The sequence below is a fragment of the Misgurnus anguillicaudatus genome, chromosome 21 (genome assembly GCF_027580225.2).
Source record: "Misgurnus anguillicaudatus chromosome 21, ASM2758022v2, whole genome shotgun sequence".
NCBI lineage: Eukaryota > Metazoa > Chordata > Actinopteri > Cypriniformes > Cobitidae > Misgurnus > Misgurnus anguillicaudatus.
The window spans coordinates 28,748,179-28,769,287 of record NC_073357.2 but is presented as its reverse complement, the minus strand read 5'-3'; the positions used below and the strand labels follow the sequence as shown (position 1 = coordinate 28,769,287).

The window sequence follows — 21,109 nt, the reverse complement described above, 5'->3', positions numbered from 1 at the left end:
TGTTGCCATTAAATAAGTGCTCGGTATAGTTACTGGTTTACAATGTTCAAGACATATACGCTGACAAAATATTTACTCTTTAAATGTAAACAAGTTAATATGCACAAGGCGACGTGATACCTGCAAAAATACAACAAAATGCCTCTTTAACCAAGAATCTCTACAGCTTGTGACTCTATTTGTCTTCAATAACAATGCAGTAATAAAAGCTCCAACTGAACTAGAAAAGTAAAACAGATTTCTAAACTACAGGAGTTGCTTTAGCTAAACTGTTGAAGCATGGTGCCAGAAAAGTCATGGGTTGATTTTCAGGGAACACACAAACTGATAAAAAAATGTAATTGTATATCACTAATGCATTGCAAGTCACTTTAGATAGAAGCTTATGACAAATGCATTAAATCAAAAATGTTCATCATTAGAATTTCGACTATGTTATGAGTTTATGGGTTGGTAGAGTTTTTAAAATAGGGTCTTATCTTCTTGGTTATCTGCAGTATTGACACTTGATTCTGGACAATAAATGCGCAGTTTCCTATTAACAATCATTGTTGAAATTTGTAAAGGCAGATTTAACTTAAATAAAAGGGAATTAATTGGGAATGAAAACTAGTTCATCATCCAGGATTATATTAATTATTCAGTTGAACATTTACTTTTGTCCTGTACATCTCTTATCAGAATACTCAAAAATAAAAACAAACACAAAAACTACAAATAAAACAACAGCAGCAACAAAAGAGTAATACTAACACAAACAATAACAACTCACAGGTACTCTACATTCTAACAGTGTTAAATGTGTACTGTAATATTGACTTTAAGATGTAACTTTCTAAATATTACTGCAAACTGCATGTAAAGATGCTGAAGATAAGTTGTTTGTTAAATACACAAAGGAAGATATATAGAGATGCATACTATCACAACACTAACATATCGCAAGCAAAAATAGAAAAAAGTTCATTGCAGTTAACAAAGTCTCTAAAAATGTGTCCTGTATGTATTTGACTAGTGTTAAAAACATTTCGTCTTACATACCCTGTCTAAACTTACACCGTTTATTTGTCCGTTACCATCAATTACACATTTGGTTCTGAGTATCAATTAGTACAGGGAAATTGTGCTCAATGTAAACTAGCCACATGCTCATTATAAAGCCCCACCACTCACACAACATGCACATTTCAAAAACCTCTCGTGGATTATAAGGCTTTTAAAAAATTACTGTATTTAAAATAGTTCTGCATCTCTCACAATTTTTGAACAAGAAACAGACAATTTAACAAAATACTGACATACTTTTCCATTACTTGTCACATTACTGCTTGAGAATAAGCAGTCATATTGGGTAATAAAAAAAAGAAAATTCCTATAATCCAAATGCCTTTATAGCATTTAAACTGTATTCACCCTCTTGATTGACAGTTGGCCAAGAGTTTTCTGGTCTATAGACCCATAAACATCGATTTCCCATTACGGATCGAAAATTCTACTTGTACAAAACACGAAACCCAGTTTGTTTTTTGGGCTAATGGGAAGACACAAACTCAATAGCCACTGGTGCATCAAGAGAATGGATGACAAGGACATTCAAACCACCAACTTCTTGAGATCTACAGAAATCATGGTCCCTGGTTTGCTGATAGTAAATATGTCATTACCTTAAAGCCAGTATCAGACAGGTTATTCAGACTATGGTCATTAAGTAGGAGTTTCATCACCACTATAGATATCAAGCGAGGAGCGCACACCAATAAAAATATCTATAATATCTTTGAAATTATGCGTTAGGCCTATGCTCCAATAGGAACAATTACAAAAAATATAGTAATCCTCTGAATGACCATGATTGACAAAGCTTTGCACACTGATGTTTTACGAAAATCCCCCCAGTGTGCTTTGATATATCTACATATCTACAGTATAAAGTGCAACACATCAGAATAGTTTGATGAATGGTTAATTCAGTAGACAATTCAAATCTCATCTGAAATGTTATGGCATAAAATGCACTTTGCATTGGGATTTCCTTGCAGCAGATTTGTAAATTGAATGTTCTAAACAGCATAGTGCATACAGGTGAAAATACCTGTGTTTTAGCCATTGCTGAAAATATTGTTTATATGAAAACAACCAGAGGAGAAGCTCTGACAGTGCAAATCAGCAATTCAAATGATATTACTTACAACATGCTTAAAGTTTAGTTTCCAGTTTTGTAACATTTGAATAGTGACATCTCCCTGGTGGTTTCCCCTTCATTTTCCTTCACAAAACGTCAATACATAGCCTATTTACTAACACTTTACCATGGGGGGGATCATGATGACTTCCTAAGGATTTGTGTGTGAAGAACGGTCACATTTAGCATAGTTTTAGAATCAAATTATCATTTTGTAACATTGTAGTTAAGGTTAATACTTAAATCCGGATTAGTCCGTTCATTTATTAATCATTCATTTAATCAATACAGGATTATTTGCACCCCCATAGTGAAGTGTTACCACTGCTTCTAACACACATACAAAGCCCTTCATAAACATTAAAAAAGCAGTCAGTAAAATGACAAAAAAAAAGAATAAATAAATACATACATGAAATACAGTTAAAATATAAAAATTAGGAATACACACTGAGCAGCAATGTGGCAAAAGACATTAGTATGACAGGGTTTGAACTAGCTATTCTTATTTTAACCCCGCCTGCTCACTCTTTCCATGTGACCCTCTCTGTAGTGTCAAGCTGAAGCAGATCAAATGGAAAGTAAAGGGTGTCTGGGGCTGAACCCTTGTTCTACGCAAGATGACACCCTTTGTATTCAGTGTCTCTTACTTGGAAACAAGCCCTGAAACCCTAACTGGCCCACGGTCATACAAGATTACAAGTCTCGGTGTATATATTAGCTTTCTTAGGTCTTAACACTTGTGGTGTTACTTCAGTGCTGAATCTGAAAAACCAAGCAATGTGCAACTAAGATATCATAAAGAGTATACAGTAGGACACATCCTGTTCAGTAGGGGTGTGACGAGGTCTCGTGCCACATTTACATGATTTAATGTCTGCATGTTCTTGTTCAAGAATTACAGTGGCTGTATCATGCCTATTGTAAAGACGTATTCAAGATTTAAATAGATTTAAACATTGTTTGGCCAAAATGACGCATTTTCTGAATCTAAAATGAGAGTAAAAATAACAATCGTGAGTCCAGTGGCGCCCTCTGCAGGAATTTGTTATAATACATAATGCAGTTTTTTTACAAAGTTATTGCTTACTATTTAAAAAAAAACGAATTACTTTATTATCAATGACTAAAATAGTTGCTGGTGACAGTCGTAGATTAGTTAAAAGATTAGTTTTCAAAATGATGTGATTTCATCTCGTGAAACAAGTGTCTCGTCACACCCCCAATGTTCAGTCTTATTTGGTCAATCTATGTTATATCCTCCTACATTACATTTCTGCAAGCTCTCTTGCTAAAAATGATTTCCCTTTTGTCACAAATAAGGCGCTGTAGATAATTCCAAACAAACATAACTTGTCATTGTCATTTTTATAATACAAAATGAATGTTTACTCATTTTTGGAGTGGTAACGTGATCTGGGTCACATGTCCTCGCCTCATCACCTATTCCTAGAATAGCCCTGGCTCAATCTCTCATCTCCCTCTGCAACCTGTCTCATTTTTCCATTCCAGAAAAAGATAGTGAAAAGCCACTTCATAATTGAAAGAAATGTCAGTGTAACAATCAGGTGGTCACATTCTTCTAACCTTTTATAGACTTCTGGCCCTGGCACTGGAACGTCTGTCATTTCTAGGGTTATGACCTCCTGCACAGTTTAAAAAGGCAATTAGATGTTAAAAGTGCTTAAAAGGAAAGTGGAGTTCATTCTTCTATGATAACTAAATTACCACGTCATTCACATTATAGTTGAAAAAAATTAACGAATGGAGAGTAACATCTAAACACAGAGCATAAAAACCTTCTACCACTAATGTAAATTGAAATAACACATTTAAATCTAAATACACTGCACCATGTAAATAAAAATGCATACCACATACATTCGGGGTCTCTAGTCTATCATGTCTAATTATCGTGTGTGCTTTAAGAGGGAAAAAGTTAATCCAAAACCAAAGACAGAAGCTTGAGTCTAACATAATTTGTAGTTCACACTTTAGGTCAATATTCACTGATTGGAGTTACTAATGGTTTTCTGCTTGTGCTTCAGCCATATATTTTAAAACTGATTTTGATCATTTCCTTTGAAAGCACATGGCAGACATGAAAGATTGTGAGGTTTCAGCCATCAAAGTATTTTAACACAGGTCCCCTCTTGCTTACAACAAAAAAAATCAAACAAACAAATAAATAAAAATAATATCTATATATACACCTATACATACAGTATATGCATATATCCACATATATTCAGTAGTTATGCCATAGCAATAATTGGGCCATAATTATTTAGGACCTGACTTTCATTTGCCAGGCTGCCTGCTAGTCATTGCAATTCCGTCACACAAACGTCCAACATGCAGATGTCCGAATGGAGGAGACAGCCTCCTTTACATCAGCAGATGATGAATGTTCATAAATCAAAGCAACGTTAAGCAAAAAAACAGATAAATTATTAGTAATACAGAAAATCAGCTTGGTTTAGTAGACACAGATTCTCATTTTTCAAACCTGGCTTATCGTTGTAGGTGGACTTTGTGAGAACTGCAAAAGTTATTTGTATGATAGATTTTATACATTAAATTGCAATTGCTCGTAGGTGCTGTGTGTTTGTTATAAATCGGGGTTAAAACAAACAGCACACTGGGTTTGGAAAAGAAAGTGAATATGTGTCTGGGGATCTTTGATTTCTTCTTTCTTGATCTGGGTTGGTAATATTTTGCAGTTTTTCTCTCCTTCTGCTTTAACTAGACAAGGCCAAAAGGAGGGTATATGTGTCCTGTATCTTCTTTATCTTGAAAATGAGCATTTCATATGTTCTTTTCCATCGGGTTTCATACACTTCACTTTCCCTGTCTTACTAGGTGTTTTGTTTTTCTCAGAAGCATGTCCAGAAAATGAAGTTTTCGCTTTTGTGATTCCATGAATAAATCACCGAAAAATTTGAAAACCAATATTTTGGTATATATCCATAAACTGAAAGCTTGTATTCCAATGTTTCTATGATGTAATTTTTTCGGGAAAAATATGTTTTAATTTCACTGCAGGTTGAGGCATTGCATATAAATTATCTCTATTTTTTTATCTAGAAAAACATTTACACAAACATGTATTTATATATATATATACTGTATATGTCCCTAATTATATTTTCTGTCATTTTGATTAAATATTATTTTCAAATGTTATCCTGTCACTTAAACCGTACCAGTAAGTTTTAAATTAATTTACAAATAAAATATAAATTAAAGAAAAAAATATTTCTTGTACACGTGTTTTACTATTAGTTTCTTATCATATCTAACTGAATGTACAACTAGCAATATTCAAGTGTGTTATTAAAACTGACACTTTGCACAACAGTTAGATACAAACACTGACACAACAAAATAAGTTCAAGTACTAAAAAAAGCAAAAATCTGAGACTGTAATCTAAACATATAAGCTGAATTGTCTTTTCAGACGCATATATTTAGATACCGAGTTTAAACACCGCAAAATACGTTTAGAGGAAATGTTTAAACGACTGCAATTTTCTGAGGAGCATATCAGAAAAATGATCAGCAAAGATGTTTAGTCTAAAATTAATTCCCCTGAGGAAACCTATCATTTTAAAGAGGTTTAAAGATCTGAATATCTGATGGTCTGTCAGTTTAAAATTCGATTCGATTTCCTCTAAATATTAGCAGCTACAGTGCTATTTTTAAAAGCAACATACACTAAAGTCAGATCCAATTTTTTGATCATAAAGTGCCCTAAAGATTGTGCAGTCTTCTTTGCATCTTAGCATAAGCAAATATGCGTCCACTGTCAGTGATGCTAACAGAAATGGTGGGCCTGGGACAAGTCTGGGTCCTTATTTAATGTTATTGCTCCCCTCTTTTACAGGGGCAATTGTCCCCCCGTCGGTGTTCACAGTACTGCAAATGCTTCGCTAAACAAACGTCTACAGTGTTTGACTGCATTCTAATTGAATGAAGTTATTTACTTGTTCTGTAATGCATTAATTGTTAAACAAAATCCTATAATTAATTTAAGAAAATTAAAATGACCGAATCTATGGTTTAATTGGTTTATCTTGGAGGCTATATTGTTTTTTTTTTAAGGAAATGTTTTAAGTTTGGTGTCTAATTTTAATGGGAGAGGATTTGTGACGCTCCTAACCCTTCGCTGTAATCCTTCAACTAAATAACATCCGACTCCACAACGCACTGCTCTGTGTATTCTTTCACCAGCTCCACCTTAAGGGTATCCCTAAGGAAATCGGCCATAGGCTTCCACAGCGCAGGTTCCAGGAACACCTGACACATGACATAACCGTTCAATACGCTAGTGTGGCACCTTAGGTGGCACAAGAGCTGTTGTGTGGCCAGCCCTAAGTCTTTGCCGAACATATCGATGTTGAGGTAGTACCAGTCATCCCCGATTGGCACAGGGAATGGGAAGGTGCACAGGCTGGCCATGGTCGGGTTCCTGGCATCATCAACCATCCAATCAATGTTCTTCTTCATCAAGATGGCCATGTTGCTTGGAAGAGGCTTGAAGGGCTGCCAGTCTTGAACGATGGTGGCATTGGGGAGGACGTCTTGCATTAAAACATCGCTTAGGAAAAGCTGATGGACCTCTGCGGGCTCCAAACGGACTGGGATGTTTGTGGGGAACAGACCGTTCCCTGCAATACTTATATTAGACCCAAGATCAGCAAGGCGTAATTTTAGGTCTTCAGCTCGGAAACGCACCAGGAGGATTCCCTTTGCATTGAATTAGGTAACAGAATGAAAACAATTTGGCTTTAGCGATTAAACCTTTTTTTTTTTTCAAAACCAAGTGTATTGTGTACTGGGCTTTTTATATGGTTCTTACCTGTTTGGTGATGAGTCGGTACTTCTGGAAGTCTTTCGGCCCCAATTGGTCATCTCTGGTCAATCGGCAGAATTTAACGTCAGGGAACTTTGACTTAACCAGCTGAGAACAAAACCGAAGAAGCACCCCTGCGACACCTTTCCCCCTTTCCTGTGGGGCAACGCGAAGTCCTTCCACCAGCATGGTCTCGCCATCATCAATAACACATGCTGACTCCAGCGCAATCTGAAAAATGTGGTCACACGACAAGCAAACAATGAATTTATGTTCCATCCACTGTGAAAGAAAAGGGAAAGTCTTTGGTTTCAGATAATTTGTTTGGCTGATCAGAATCTCCCACTTTCCAACAGCATGCCTCTTTATCATCCCACATTTATAATAATAAGCCGTTTGGATTTCTTTTGTGAAGGATGAATGCACATTTTTTGGACTTGGAGGAGCAGACCCTGTAACTTTACATTTTAACCACTGAAAGATCTAAGACATTTTATAAAATAAATGAAAATGTGTTCGTCTGAAAAATGATCTTGGGGTGAGAGGTGATATTTTCCATGCAAAACGCAGTGTCCTCTCTCCTGAAATCATCAGTTGATTTTTTTTTAAAGAAAAATCTCTCAAAAGAGACCACTGCAGCACTTATGTGATTTTTTTTAACAGCTTTAGTTTTATATACATTTCTTTTCAATTTAATTAATTAAAACTACCTCAGTGATTGTCACTATTACACATTTTGGCACAAAATACTGAAAGACTGTTGCCATCATAAGTTTGATTTTATGTGACATTTTGCCCCTCATTATTCTTTTTTTTTTAAGTGTATTTTCGTTAGTTTGTTGTTGTAAATATTCCAATTGGACAGAAATTGTGCCATTTTCAAAGAGTTTAATTAAATGTTTATGTTATATATTTTGGTTGCATTTGTAAGTAAAAATGTAACTGCTTAACTAGGCACGTAATACAAAACTATCGATAAAGTAACCGTATCGGATCGAATTGTAATCGTACCCAAGAAGCGGTTGTTGTATCGGCAAATATCGCAACACTGGCGGAGAAAATCGTTTTTTTGTATCGTAATGAACTGTTCGATTTACACCCTTGGTGTTTACTTTATTACATCTTATATGCTTTTCTGAGCAATCTCAGTTTAAAGACGTTGCTTTACTTCATCATTTGTATGCTTCATGCAATATGTCACATAAATAATATGGCTTTAAATAGACACTGTCCTCAGTAATCAGTAACCGTTATTGGCCAATACTGCTTCCAGTAATCGGTCCCAAAAATCATAATTAGACCATCCTCAGCATATGACATCAAAATATTACAAAAGTGATTCGAAAGCTTTACTATAGTTTCATGTTGATCAATATGCGCATTGCCACATTTGGAAGTATGCGGAGTGTGAAAGTAGTAAAGTCTAGCATGCCATTTTGATGGTGGCTTCCAGGACCGGGTTTACAGAGGGGCCAGGGGGCCATTGCCCCCCCCCAGATTTTCCCTCTGCCCCCCCCAAATTCAACTATTACAAAAACGAGTGTCTCTTTACACAAATAGCAACCCTTGTTGGCAAACGCTATTTATATTAGCTCCCACCCACCAATGCCTGGGTATCTTGCACAAAGCTAGGAGGTCTCTTCAGCAGTATTTTACTTACAGAAAAAATACTACTATTCTACTGCGGTAACTTAAAGAAAACGCATCAGAAAAATGCAATTCATTATTAAATGAATGTAATAATAACACAACACATATTAATATAAAACCATAGTAAAACATCCCTAAAATAGCCTCTAATCCTTTCTTAGACTCACCTCATTCATTTTTCAAATACCACAGCCAATGGTAAGTCTCCAAGAGCTTTTAATATGTTTGTTTTAGTTCTGTTTATTAAAATAAAAAAATGGAGCTTGGTTGTAGCAAGATAGGCCCTATATAGTAGATATGATTTATATAGATGGTTATACAGTAAATATACAGTATTGTAACAGCTGCGCATCGCATGCAGTTTTAAAATAAATTTTTGGCGGTTTTGACATCATCGTCAGCTCATTCAGCTTGCATCTGAGAAAAACTTCACATTCAAAAATCTACAGATTTTTAAGTTAAGAAGGAGCTTTCACTCCGTAAAGTAAAACATGGTGTTTTATAATGTTATGTTATAATATCTTATTTGCAATGTTATGAACAAAGCAGTGCGATTTATCTTTGGACCTGTTGCAACACACATTTGCAGTATTTAAGGTCTTGTGCTTTTGTCTGATGCCATTTCTCTCGGCAAACAGGATAACCTTTTGACGAATTTGTCATGCATGTCAAATTGCTTCTATGATTTTCTCATGAATAGATTATTTAAAGCGTTGTGCTTTGTTGTGATATTTTAGCATAGTTGCTGCAGCAGAATGTATGATAGGGTCAGGAATTCATAAAAATATAGCCTATGAGTCTGCCATACCTTGGCTTTAGGTGAATTGACGCATATTGAATGTCGTTACCATATTATCATATCTATACAATGTTGACTTAGTATAAAAACTTTTCTAATTCGGTCAGAGGGAGCTGGTTCTCTGCAAAATATTTTCCGAAAAAAAAATCGCCTTTTACTTCCACTGTGTTTGCCGTATATGAATAATGTATTTTCTGTTTGAGGGAGACAAATAAAGTTAAACCTTCAGATCTGTTTTACAAACATTTTACCAAAATTTCTAGATGCACTCACATTACAATGTTATGGTTACAGTATTAAACTTTATTTCATTACATCATCCATGAACAGGATTTGTGAGTCCTGTCAGATCGATTCCTATCGACACTAAAGGTGAAGATTACTCGTCGTTCCACGCTCAAGCTGTGGCCGCTGTTGTTGTTTAGCGACCTCTAGTGGTGAAAATTACATATTGTGCCTTAGAAATTAAACACAAACTGCAAAACCTTTATAACATCAGTCCGTTGTCTTACCACTTTGCCTTGTTTGTGAGCCAAAATGACAACGCGATTGCTCTCCGATAGCCAATCTTGATAACGGGAGGGCAGATAGTCCAAGCCACCGTAGATGTCCTTACTCATGGCCATGATGTCATCAAAGTCTTCCTCTGTTGCCACAGTGAACTGTAGGCCAGTCTGAGGAGGAACCTCAGGGAGCTGAGAGCAAGGCAGGATATTTTCAATCTTCATCCTTGAAGCTGTAGACACAGTCAATCGTGAAATCAGATTTACTATGAAATTCTATTGCAACATGTTTCAAGATCAATTTCAAAATACAATTTTCCTCTGTAGTGGAACAATGGTTTTGATATGGTATTATGTGACAAGGATGTCCAAGATTGATACTAAAATCAAAATCATAAGGGTCCTTATCAGCTTAGTACAAAACAATGACTTCCAGGCCAAAGCAAGGTTTTGTGCTTAATGTCGCAGTGTTTATCTTCCTGTGCCAACACGCCAGCAGGTTGGCATCAATAGTGGCAACTTGTAACCATGCCCAAATGTTAGACACCCACCCCTCTGCCAACACACATACAGACATCTCCACCTCCTATTGGCAGGACCCTTAATCCTTTATTTTATTCTCACTGAACAACACTGCCCTGGTTCCCAGAGGAAAATACAAACATTTTATGAAGGGACACTATGCGAAATAGAAGGGAACGTGAAGCGGATGGGTAGGCAGATGTGTGAAGGCACGCATACATGGGTATGCATAGTGAGTGTCCGGGTATTGAAAGGCTGAAATCTGTGCAGTGGGGGGGGCAACAGTGTGAACAAGTCACAGAGTAAACATTGTTTGCACCCCCTTGGGCCCATACTGGTATTGAAAGCCCTGGTACTTTTCCACTGGTGCAGGACTGTAATGGGAAAAACCTCTGAAAGCTTACTTGGGTTTGGCAAACATTTATTGGGCAGTGCTTTGTGGGTCTGGGACAAGAACTATTCATTCATGGTTCATTTCCCTATTGCCATACGACATTTGATTTTCAAATTTCCATGTGACCATTTTGGCATTTGTCCTTGTAATGAGTTCACTTTAACTGAACTGATTTTCCATTGGGCTGTATCAATGTTTTCCCTAGTTCTGACTAAATAAATAGGTAATGTTTTTCTCTTAATTAACTACAAGTTTGGTATGTTTTGTTATAGAAATGTAATAAATAAATGGCCTATTTTGAAATCATCATTGTATATATTCATTAAAAGAGACTGTGATTGTGAAAACATACAACATCAGAAAGAAAATTGTTGTCATCTATAAAAATAAAAAGTAAAATAGAATCAGATTGTAAATCATAATGACTCAAGTGAGGAAGTTGATATAAATGAAGTAGTAAGATAAGATCTGTCTCGACTCTCCGCCAAGTTATACTGTATCTGATAACAAAGCCATCTCACAGACCAGGGTTGACTTGTGGCTAAAGATCTTGGATGATAATACTAAAATGTTGTAAGTTCAAATACTGCAAGACGTGACCTACTGTATGAGCTTAAGGCCACTGTAGCAGGAAACCTGACCTCAGTTACTGATATCCAATAAACCTACACGCACGCTTTCTATTCAAGCTGTTAGACAACCCATATTTTTGATTATTAAAGACAACATTCCATGTTTCACAAAGATAAACACATTTTTTTCACAGTTTTCCCATGATTCCCTCATATGACGCTGGTATGCTTTACTGCAGTAGTGTGTTACCTTACCATGGGGTAAATGCCACAGCTACAAACTGGCCATCTCTGAACATAAATGCTTGGCTTTTTCAGTGAAAGACTGAAGCAGTGTTACTTCCTTACATTTCAGACTGTCTTTAAATAAACGCCGCTAAGTTATTTTTGGTTTGTGTGTGTGAACAACACAAAATGTTCTTCAGTGCCTTTTAACTGTAAAAATCATGAGTTTTAAAAATAGACACTCTCAACACCTGTTAATCAACTGAAGGTTTGGTTTTGGGGGAACGAGGGTTTGTTATAAAAACAAACAGGGCTCTCTAGAGTGCTTACGTAAATGGAAGAGAACATACAGTACGTGTTTGCCACCTGTCCCTTTATGGTAAATCCCTGGTAGTCGTCATCTTTACCCGAGAGTGTTTGGTATAAAAATGACCCAAAACAAAATCCAGTTCTGTCTGCAATTATATGGATTATTGTGTAATACATTTACTGTTAAATAATAACTGTATTTTATACTCATCCTTTTCTCAGCACTTTGCATCGAATGTAAATCTCACACGTTCAATTAAACTTCAAACATAAATGTATCTAAAATGATATGATCATAAAAACAAAACTGGATCTTGATAAACAAGCTTAAAATAAAAAGTGGATCTGATATTTTAGGTGAACTATCCTCATCCATTATATAAGACAGATAAGGCATCCCAGTAAATTAATTTTCTGTAACCCAATTTTCTCATCTGTCCTTTTATTCCTCCATGTTCTTTTCTCCTTCTCAACCTATCTTTATCTATAGGACAAATGATAGCAGTTCATCACATCCTATCTATTTGGTCATATAATTTCATTAGAGCAGATGATGGCAGTGTCCCTTTTTCTCCTATGTAAACATTATGCGTCACATACAATCACATATAATATGTAATGTAATATATACTGTAGATTTATAAATTAACCAATAGCTGTGCATAATGAGTATGGTGTACAAGAGACATGTAATAGAAACTCATACATATGCTTAACGTATATTTTTTCACATGCAGTGTCATTTTGGTGTCTCATGCCAGCATAGAATCACTATGATTTGCTGTACAGTGTAAAACGTCAATTTTTACAGCAAGCTCTTTATGTCGTTTTATTACCTGTAAAGTTAAATATGCATGACAAGAAAATGTGAATAATAATATCTGAAAAAGGACACATAAATAATACATTCTTTATAATAAAAGTGTGTAACTTTTTCTCATTAAATCGATATATTTCTGTGGTCTTTAAAGAATATTGAAGTTTAAAGGCTACAGCAGCATCATCAAAAACCCAACCAGGATCATAAAACGGGCCAAGCATGACACTGGCACCACTGCAGCAGCTTGCCTACACAACATTTCCATTATTAATAGGGCATGCCATATGTTTTCCCTACTTCTCGTGGTTGATTTAGTCAAGTACACTAGAGCTATGGTATGTCAGCATGGCCATTCACATGCCAAGGGAAAATTCCAACGATATGTGCCTACTTCACTCCCACTTCCGACACGAACACATAAACTCGTTTGGAAAGCACACGGCGTCCCTAATCACAAATTCAAGCACAAACTGCGAACTTTAAAACTGACAGAAATTACCTCAAATATCTCATGATGTCAGAAATTAACATGTTTTCTTATTTAGAATTATTATATATAATATACGCGATATAAAATCTTTTTGTATTTAAGCATCTTCAAAGTCAAAGCTGTAAGGAGCTCAGCATCACTGCAACACGACCCATCCATTCGCCCCGCCCCCACTCCAATTGTACTGCTACGCTCCATCATCCCCTTAAGCCTTTTGAAACGATCTAACCTAGTCAAATACATTTTCCTCTTTTGGTGTCATTTATTCAGCAGGTGGATCCTTAAAATGTTCGAGTTTAATAATACATAGCAAAAGCCGTTTTTTTGTGCGAGTTAATGAAAAGCATTTTGTACATCGTGCAATGCGTTGACACGCGTTGACAAGCCGGTAGGCAATAGATTAGACTCAATGGCTCTCTATATATAAACCAGTAGGCCACCCACTTCATTCATTCCCTTAATTTTCGTTTTCATTCTGGATTCGTTGGTAAACGTCGCATGCACAGAAAATTGTAATGTAGAAATGTAACAAGAATGGAAACATGTAAGCAGAAATAACGGGGACTCTCAAGCAAATGCCTTAAAATTGATAACTGCTTTTTCCTCTAAGATGTATTTTAATGTGGATCGTACAAAATGTCCGTTATACTCGAAGTATTGTTAGAAGGACAAAATTAATGATGTTAATGACACACTGAAAACGTGATGATCTAAGTACAATGACTGTTAAAGCGCGTCGAGCACCTTACCATAGTCTGCACGAGTAAAAACCCAATCTTAACCATCGGTGTGACAGTGTGAATTTTTACTCACCTCTACGTCTTTGTCGGACCCGTGAAGGATACAGAGGTCAAACTGACAGATGCTGTATAGATGTAAGGTTTCGGTGCACTGCGGTTTGATTAAAGGCTGAATATTTAGAAAATGCCGGTTCAGACTTAGAATATATGAGGTGTGAGGTCACTATAAAGCCCCTCCCAGAAATCTCATTCCCATCCCCCAGTAGTGAGCAGTGAAGTATGCCAGTGCCTAAACCGTCGCCCAACCAATCTCTCTCTCTCTCTCTCTCTCTCTCTCTCTCTCTCTCTCTCTCTCTCTCTCTCTCTCTCTCTCTCTCTCTCTCTCTCTCTCTCTCTCTCTCTCTCTCCCAACACAAGTGCGGTTCTGTTGACTCAGTGCTTGTTCTGCTACCCATGGCTTTTGCAGCATAGTTACTGGATATCTGAACAGGTGTTCACACAGATGCAGAAATTGATGACCCCTATGTATATATATGTATATATATATAGGGGGTACTCAATTTCTGACACCAACATTTGAATGGGGATTAAAAATCTGTATATCACTTTGTTTTAGGTAAATCGTGAGCATGTTTTACTGATTCTTGCTAGCTATTTAACTCATTTTCGTTTAATTGTGTAGTAATGAAATATCTATAACTGCTGTTATATAGAGAAAAATGTCTCTAGTTTCTGTAGATGTGTAGTTTATGTGCATGAAAAGATAAGCCACATGTCTTTTTATGTAAGTATTGTATGAGGATGTTTTGGTTATGTATGTAACCTGGCTTGCTTGGAGAGGAAAGAAACTCTGTGTTATGTTTAATGACACTTTGGGGAATGCTTCTGCCGCATGCCAGTGTCTAAGCACCCAGGATCCACCCAGGAGGACCTGTGCAATTGGGGTTGAAGCCATGTCCAGACGATAAAGACTTATAAATGTGTGCAGAAAGCGCCAGCCGCCAACCTATCACAGCACAAGTGTCCGGCTCACCCTGGGGTGCGTTTCCCAAAAGCATCATTGCTAACTAAGTTTGCAACTTTGTTGGTTACAATGCAATTTCCCATTGCCAACCAACTAAGTTGGTAACAGGTTAGCAACGATGCTTTTGGGAAACGCACCCCTGAGTAGCACCTTAAAGCACATGTACACCTGGTGTAAAATGAAAATTCTGTCATCATTTACCCACTCTCATGTTGTTATAAATCTGTATAAATTTCTTTGTTCTGATGAACACGAGTAGTAATATAATTGATAATATAAATGTATTTAACAAAGATTTACCCCCCCCCCTTCACTCCATGGTTTCGTCCAGTCTTACGTAGCCTCAAGACTAGAGGCACGTCTATTTCAGACACGCGCGCGATCAGCGGAGGCTCGTTTTGTGGTGCGGAGCAAAGCGCAAGTAACTTATAAAAAAGCTTAGTATAAGTCTGGACATCAGACATTTTTTCCATGGCATTCTCACGGATCTCCACATATTTCCGTGAGAATGGACTTTCTTTTCCGTGGTATTCTCACGGATGGGTTACTGAACTGTTTGTCCTATTTTCTTACCATTGTCGCTTCGGTTTTGGGCTAGATTTACATAAAATTACATCACTACCCAAACACAACTCTAACCCCAACGCCAGGCGACAATTGATTAAAGTTTAGAAAATATAAAAGAATACATCAGAAAAAATAGTATAAACCAATACTTAAAGTGACATACTAACGCAAACACCAAATCTAACCCTAAACCGAAGCGAGAATGGTTTGAAAATAGGAAAAAGCAGTTGAGTAACCCATCCGTGAGAATGCCACGGAAAAGAAAGTCCGTGGCAGGGCCACAGAAATATGCGGAGATCCGTGAGAATGCCACGAAAAAATGAAATGAAATGAAAATGAAAAATTCTGTGACTATCCCACGGAACTTTGTGAGATCATGTTGCACTAAAAGAGAGACTGCAGAGGTCAAAGAGAAAGAAAATGTGCTGACAATTATTTTAAAAAAAATAATAATAAAAAAAAGGTAACTTAACGTTATATATAATTTATTCATGGAGCTTCCATTTGCCGTAATGTTAGCGTCAGTTATAGCCAACCGCTAACAGTACCTAATGGTCAATTCAATAGGTTACGTTTATCAGGGCTAAAAAGAGAAGAATATCATTTTTGTCCAGATATAGATCTTGAATTTGTAGCCAACATTCTCCTGTTAGCATTGCATAGCGTAACTTAGCAAATATTGTTAGCTGACTTATACACATGTGAGACTCTGTCTGTGAAAACCAGACTAAAGTCTCAAATTTATGTGTGAGATAAAGGGCATCACAGTTTGATTTCAAACATATATTTGACTAAGATTTCAACTGCTGACATGAACTTAGTCAATATTAAAGATATCAAGTTTATATTTTCACAGAATGTTCTTTACATTATGTAGGACATTTTTATCAATTTTTTTTTAAATAAAAAATTTACATTTCAGATGGGTTTTCACAGGCAGGCTCACAATTATCTAGTAGATGAAGCTAAGGGTTTTGAGTTAAGGTTCATACACCATATCATGTATGTTTAATCTTTGTTTAAAAATGTTGCATTTGTCTCTGAATATTTGATTACTGTACTGTATTTTTCTATTAAATTAAAATTTGCACAATAAATCATACATGGTTGGTTTCTGACTAAACATTGATTATAGCGGTCAAAAACAATAGCAAACGTTATAGGTATGTTATTATTAAATTGCAGCAGGAAAAGATTTTAGATAGCTAGGTTGGCTTGTATTTTAGTACAAAATGGGAGTGGTTGGGGGCTCAACATCATATTCTTTCATAGGGCCCATAATTGCTAGTGGCGGCCCTGGTACTAAGTAGTAGTAGTACTACTTTGGAAGTGAATAGGAGCTCACAAATGGTTTGATTATAAACATTGCTCAAAATATCGTCCGTCGGGTTCATCAAAACAAAGAAATTCAGGTTTGAAACATAGTGAGTAAATGATGAGAGAATTTTCACTTTTGGGTAAACTATCCGTTTAAGCTGCATTTCGTTCGATTGGATCACAAGTGGATGAGAGAGGTGTATGTTTGCTCACACCTGGTGTTTTAATACGGATTTTTTTCCATTTTCGACCGTTTCTGTTCTGATTACTTTAAAGGGAATGTCTATTGACGAGTCGATCTGCTTTCGTTAAACGCGAGTGGGAGAAATGACGGGTTTTAGTTGATATGCACTAATATGTACCAGAGTAGCTGCTTGTGTTGTTAGTAAACATGCTGCACAATGTTTTGTATGTGTAAATGTAAGGGCTTTTTTCAGATATTTAAAGGTCCTGTTTGTCCTGATCATATTTTTCAAACTTTAGTTAGTGTGTAATGTTGCTGTTAGAGCATGAATAAAACCTACAAAATTATAAATCTCAAGGTTTGGACAGCCCTCTACTTCCCGGTTAAATGACGTCAAAATAAGAATTTCTGGCTGCGTCCGAAACTGCCTAATTCCATACTTTATAGTAGGCCAAAAGCAGTAGGCGAAGCAAGTAGTAGGGATGGGCGATATGGCCTAAAATCCATATTGCGTTATACATTGCAGCCTCTTGCGATAGCGATATGTATTGCGGTATAATAATTTCAATAGACTCATTTCAGAACAGGTTATATAGACCCTTAGAAAAGCCAAACTGCTAAAAAGTAAGTAAAAGTAAACCGTTATGGCCAGATTAGTCTTGTTACCTCTCTTAGCTGGAACTTTTGCCTGACACACTCTACAGCAGGGGTGTCCTGACTTTTTTTGTGGTGATCTACTTTTAAAATGATAAAGCCGACAAGATCTATCTGCTAAAAACACAGTTGATTATTTTCATAACGCTAAACACTTTAAATGCTTGTGAGGAATATACTGCATGTTTCACAATTACTAGACCATAATGCCAATTTCGCGTGTGGAGCAGCAGTTAACTTATGTGCGATCTACCAGCATTGCCGTATTGGACACCCTTGCTCTACAGAGTATATTTTCCTGCTGTTGTTGGACGGCTTAAATCCAAATAATAGATGTTGCATCTGTCTTTTTCACGAGTTCCTCTGTTTCGCTGACGCTTTCATTCATGTTTATTCGGCTACAGCTCGTGGCTCTAAAGTTTGCGGGTAGATTGTGTCATCAACACGCATTATCGCGATAGTGCAATAGATTTAAAATCTCTATCGTATGCCAATTTTCTATCGTTTATATTGCATATCGTTTATATTGCCCATCCCTAGCAAGTAGTATGTCTGAATTAATAATATTCCAAAAGCAGTAGGCGAAAATCCTTTAATGGACACTTTGCTATCCCGTGAGCCCCCGGGAGAGGAGTTATCGAACAAAGAAAATGACAGAAGGGCGTTGTTTTATTCAAAAATGCCCAAAAGTGGTAAAGCAGCTCTATTGCAAATGCAAATACATATTAAGCAGCTGCCCCTTGTGGTTAAATTGCACTAGTTTAACGCCATTCCAGTTAATGACAAACTTGTTGTTATGACAACGTATGTCATGTGGTGTTTCAACATGGCGAATGTAGTACGTCCGAATTCATACTATATAGTACGTACTGTTTTAACGGTCGATGAGATTGTACTTCATCTAATTAAGTATCTACTGTCACAGTATGCGATTTCGGACGCAGCCACTGACTAACCTCCGCCCACCGGATTACGTCATTTGCCAGCTAAGCTCAAACGGCTCTGCTAAGCTAAGCTGCTGTCGAATCACAACACACTAAACAAGCTACACAATCAGAACTCGTTCCGTATTTATGAAGGAGGCACTTCATAGAACAAGGAAGACATCAACTCATTTTTAGGACAGTGAAAACAGTGCTATACAGATAAGTAAATTGTGTGAAAGATTCTGCAAGGCTTCGAAAACACAGGAAAAATGGGACCTTTTTAGAGCAATTGGTGAAATAAGCTTGCGCAACTTTTAAACAAAAATGAAAGAGAGAGCATACACTCCAGTGTTTACAAGTGTGGAGAAAGAGAACCGTTCAGACGTTGTTGCATGTGGAATGATACTAATTAATGTCGTTGTGTCAGATTGATGTTTAAAATGGTCCACAAGTATGCATTTGACATGCATTGTATTGCGTGACCTTTCAACCGGATTACGCCATACGTAAGGTCATGCTGGCGCATCATACGGCTGGTGCAAGATGAGAAGTTTGGTTTAAAAGGGCATATTTTTTATTTTTCTTTCTGTAAATGATGATTGTTTCTCTAGATAAAACCCTTATGCCTCGTTTGGATCATTTAGAGCCCTTTCAAGCAGTGTTAAAACTGCATTTAAACTGTGAACTGTTGAGGTCAATTTAAATTCTATTAAATTGAGAAAAATTCTGGAATGTTTTCCTTAAAAAATTGTATTTCTTCTTGACTGAATAAAGAGAGACATAAAAATTTTGGATGACATAGGGGTAAGTAAATTATCGGGTTTTTGTTTTATGAAAGTGGAATATTTCTTTAATACCACGTGTAAGCAGGGCCCTATAGAGACAAAGCCAGTCAGCACACCTCAGAGGCCGGTTAATGTAAATCCTAAGGGACATATATAAACAGCTTCTCTTGCTCCGGCGATTAAAACTGCAGAGGAGAACGCCTGAGGATTGACTGACTGAGAGGTCACAGAGAACACCCTGGGACTGTAACCCAGTCTAGGGTGCAGAATTGCTATGCCCAGTCCAGGAGCAAATTCCAAGCAGGGTGGGGTGACTAAAGAGGGCCTGCAGATCCCCTACTCCTTTAAGTGTCATTAAAGGAGACATTTCAAGCCCCATTTACAAGATGTAGAAAAAGTCTCTGGTTTCCCCAGAGTGCATATGTGAAATTTTAACTCAAAATACCAAATATCATTTATTATTGCATGTCAAAATATGCATGGTATAGGTGTGAGCAAAAATACACTGTTTTTGTGCACATGAAGAAGCAGAATTATTATAATAAGATCCCCATACTACGTCACATGAAATCTGAATGACCTATTTTTTCATGTGCTTGCAGAGAAAGGCTTACCAAAACAAAGTTACAGGATTGCTCTTTTTCACGGTTTCTGGGTTGGTAGAAGCACTGGGGACCCAATTATAGTACTTAAACAAGGAACAAGTCAGATTTCATGAAATGTCCCCTTTAACAATGGTGGCAAAGCCACTTTAAGGGTCAGAAATGTCTCTGAGGCTGACTATAAGGGCGGATTTCCAGGGGCAATGTTTATAATTACTATATTAATTTTGTATCTGTTATGTCAAATACTTACATTTAATCAATAATTTTAACCAATCAAAACAAATGTTAGACTATATAGGTTCTTACCAATAAAATTGGGGATGTGCCTGTATATTTGGGCTATAGTTGGAATTGACAGATTATATCCTGGCAATTAAAAGAAGTGAAAAAACGCATCAGAACTGGTACTGTGTAATTATTTTGAATTGGGTAACAATGACAACAAAATTGTAGTTTGTTGTTTGTTATATTTTTAGATTAATGTTATTTTTAATGCATAAAGTATGTAAATAATGAAAAGCAAATGAAAAGCGTAGCTTTTTACAGAGAGGAAAAGCAACATGAGAGCAGCATAATTTTCAAATTCTATTTTAATCACATTATATATAATTTAACAAACAAAAACAACTTTGAAACATATTTATTTAAAATGATCAGAAAAGCACATGTTTGCATCATATTTAACCTCAAAGCACCTGCGATGCCACGCCACCCCGTTGAACTCTGGCGCCCTCTAAGGGTGACACTTCATACTTTATAACTATGTAATAAACTAGATCCTAATTTAAAAGCGTGGTAATAACAATTATTAGAAAGTGTCATATTCATCTACTATGTTTAGCATATCTCAGGGAATGTCATGCACATATTTCAGAATAATACTTAAAACTGTTTTCTGGTCACAAACACTTTATCTGCTAATTTTTCTCAGGTGCTGCATAATGTATATCATTAAAATTGTTTTAGTACTGTTAACTAAAATACCA

General features: G+C 36.5%; 1 protein-coding gene across 1 annotated transcript; it reads right to left on the bottom strand.

Moving 5' to 3' along the window:
- Positions 1 to 6,291: 6,291 nt before the first annotated feature.
- Positions 6,292 to 14,322, bottom strand: nat16 (N-acetyltransferase 16). The gene is made up of 4 exons (XM_055200975.2): positions 14,135 to 14,322; positions 9,999 to 10,222; positions 7,044 to 7,268; positions 6,292 to 6,931 (listed from the first exon to the last, which is right to left on the bottom strand). The coding sequence occupies exons 2-4, from the start codon at positions 10,212 to 10,214 to the stop codon at positions 6,365 to 6,367; spliced, it is 1,008 nt and encodes a 335-aa protein (XP_055056950.2). The 5' UTR covers positions 10,215 to 10,222; positions 14,135 to 14,322; the 3' UTR covers positions 6,292 to 6,364.
- Between the last annotated feature and the right edge of the window lie 6,787 nt (positions 14,323 to 21,109).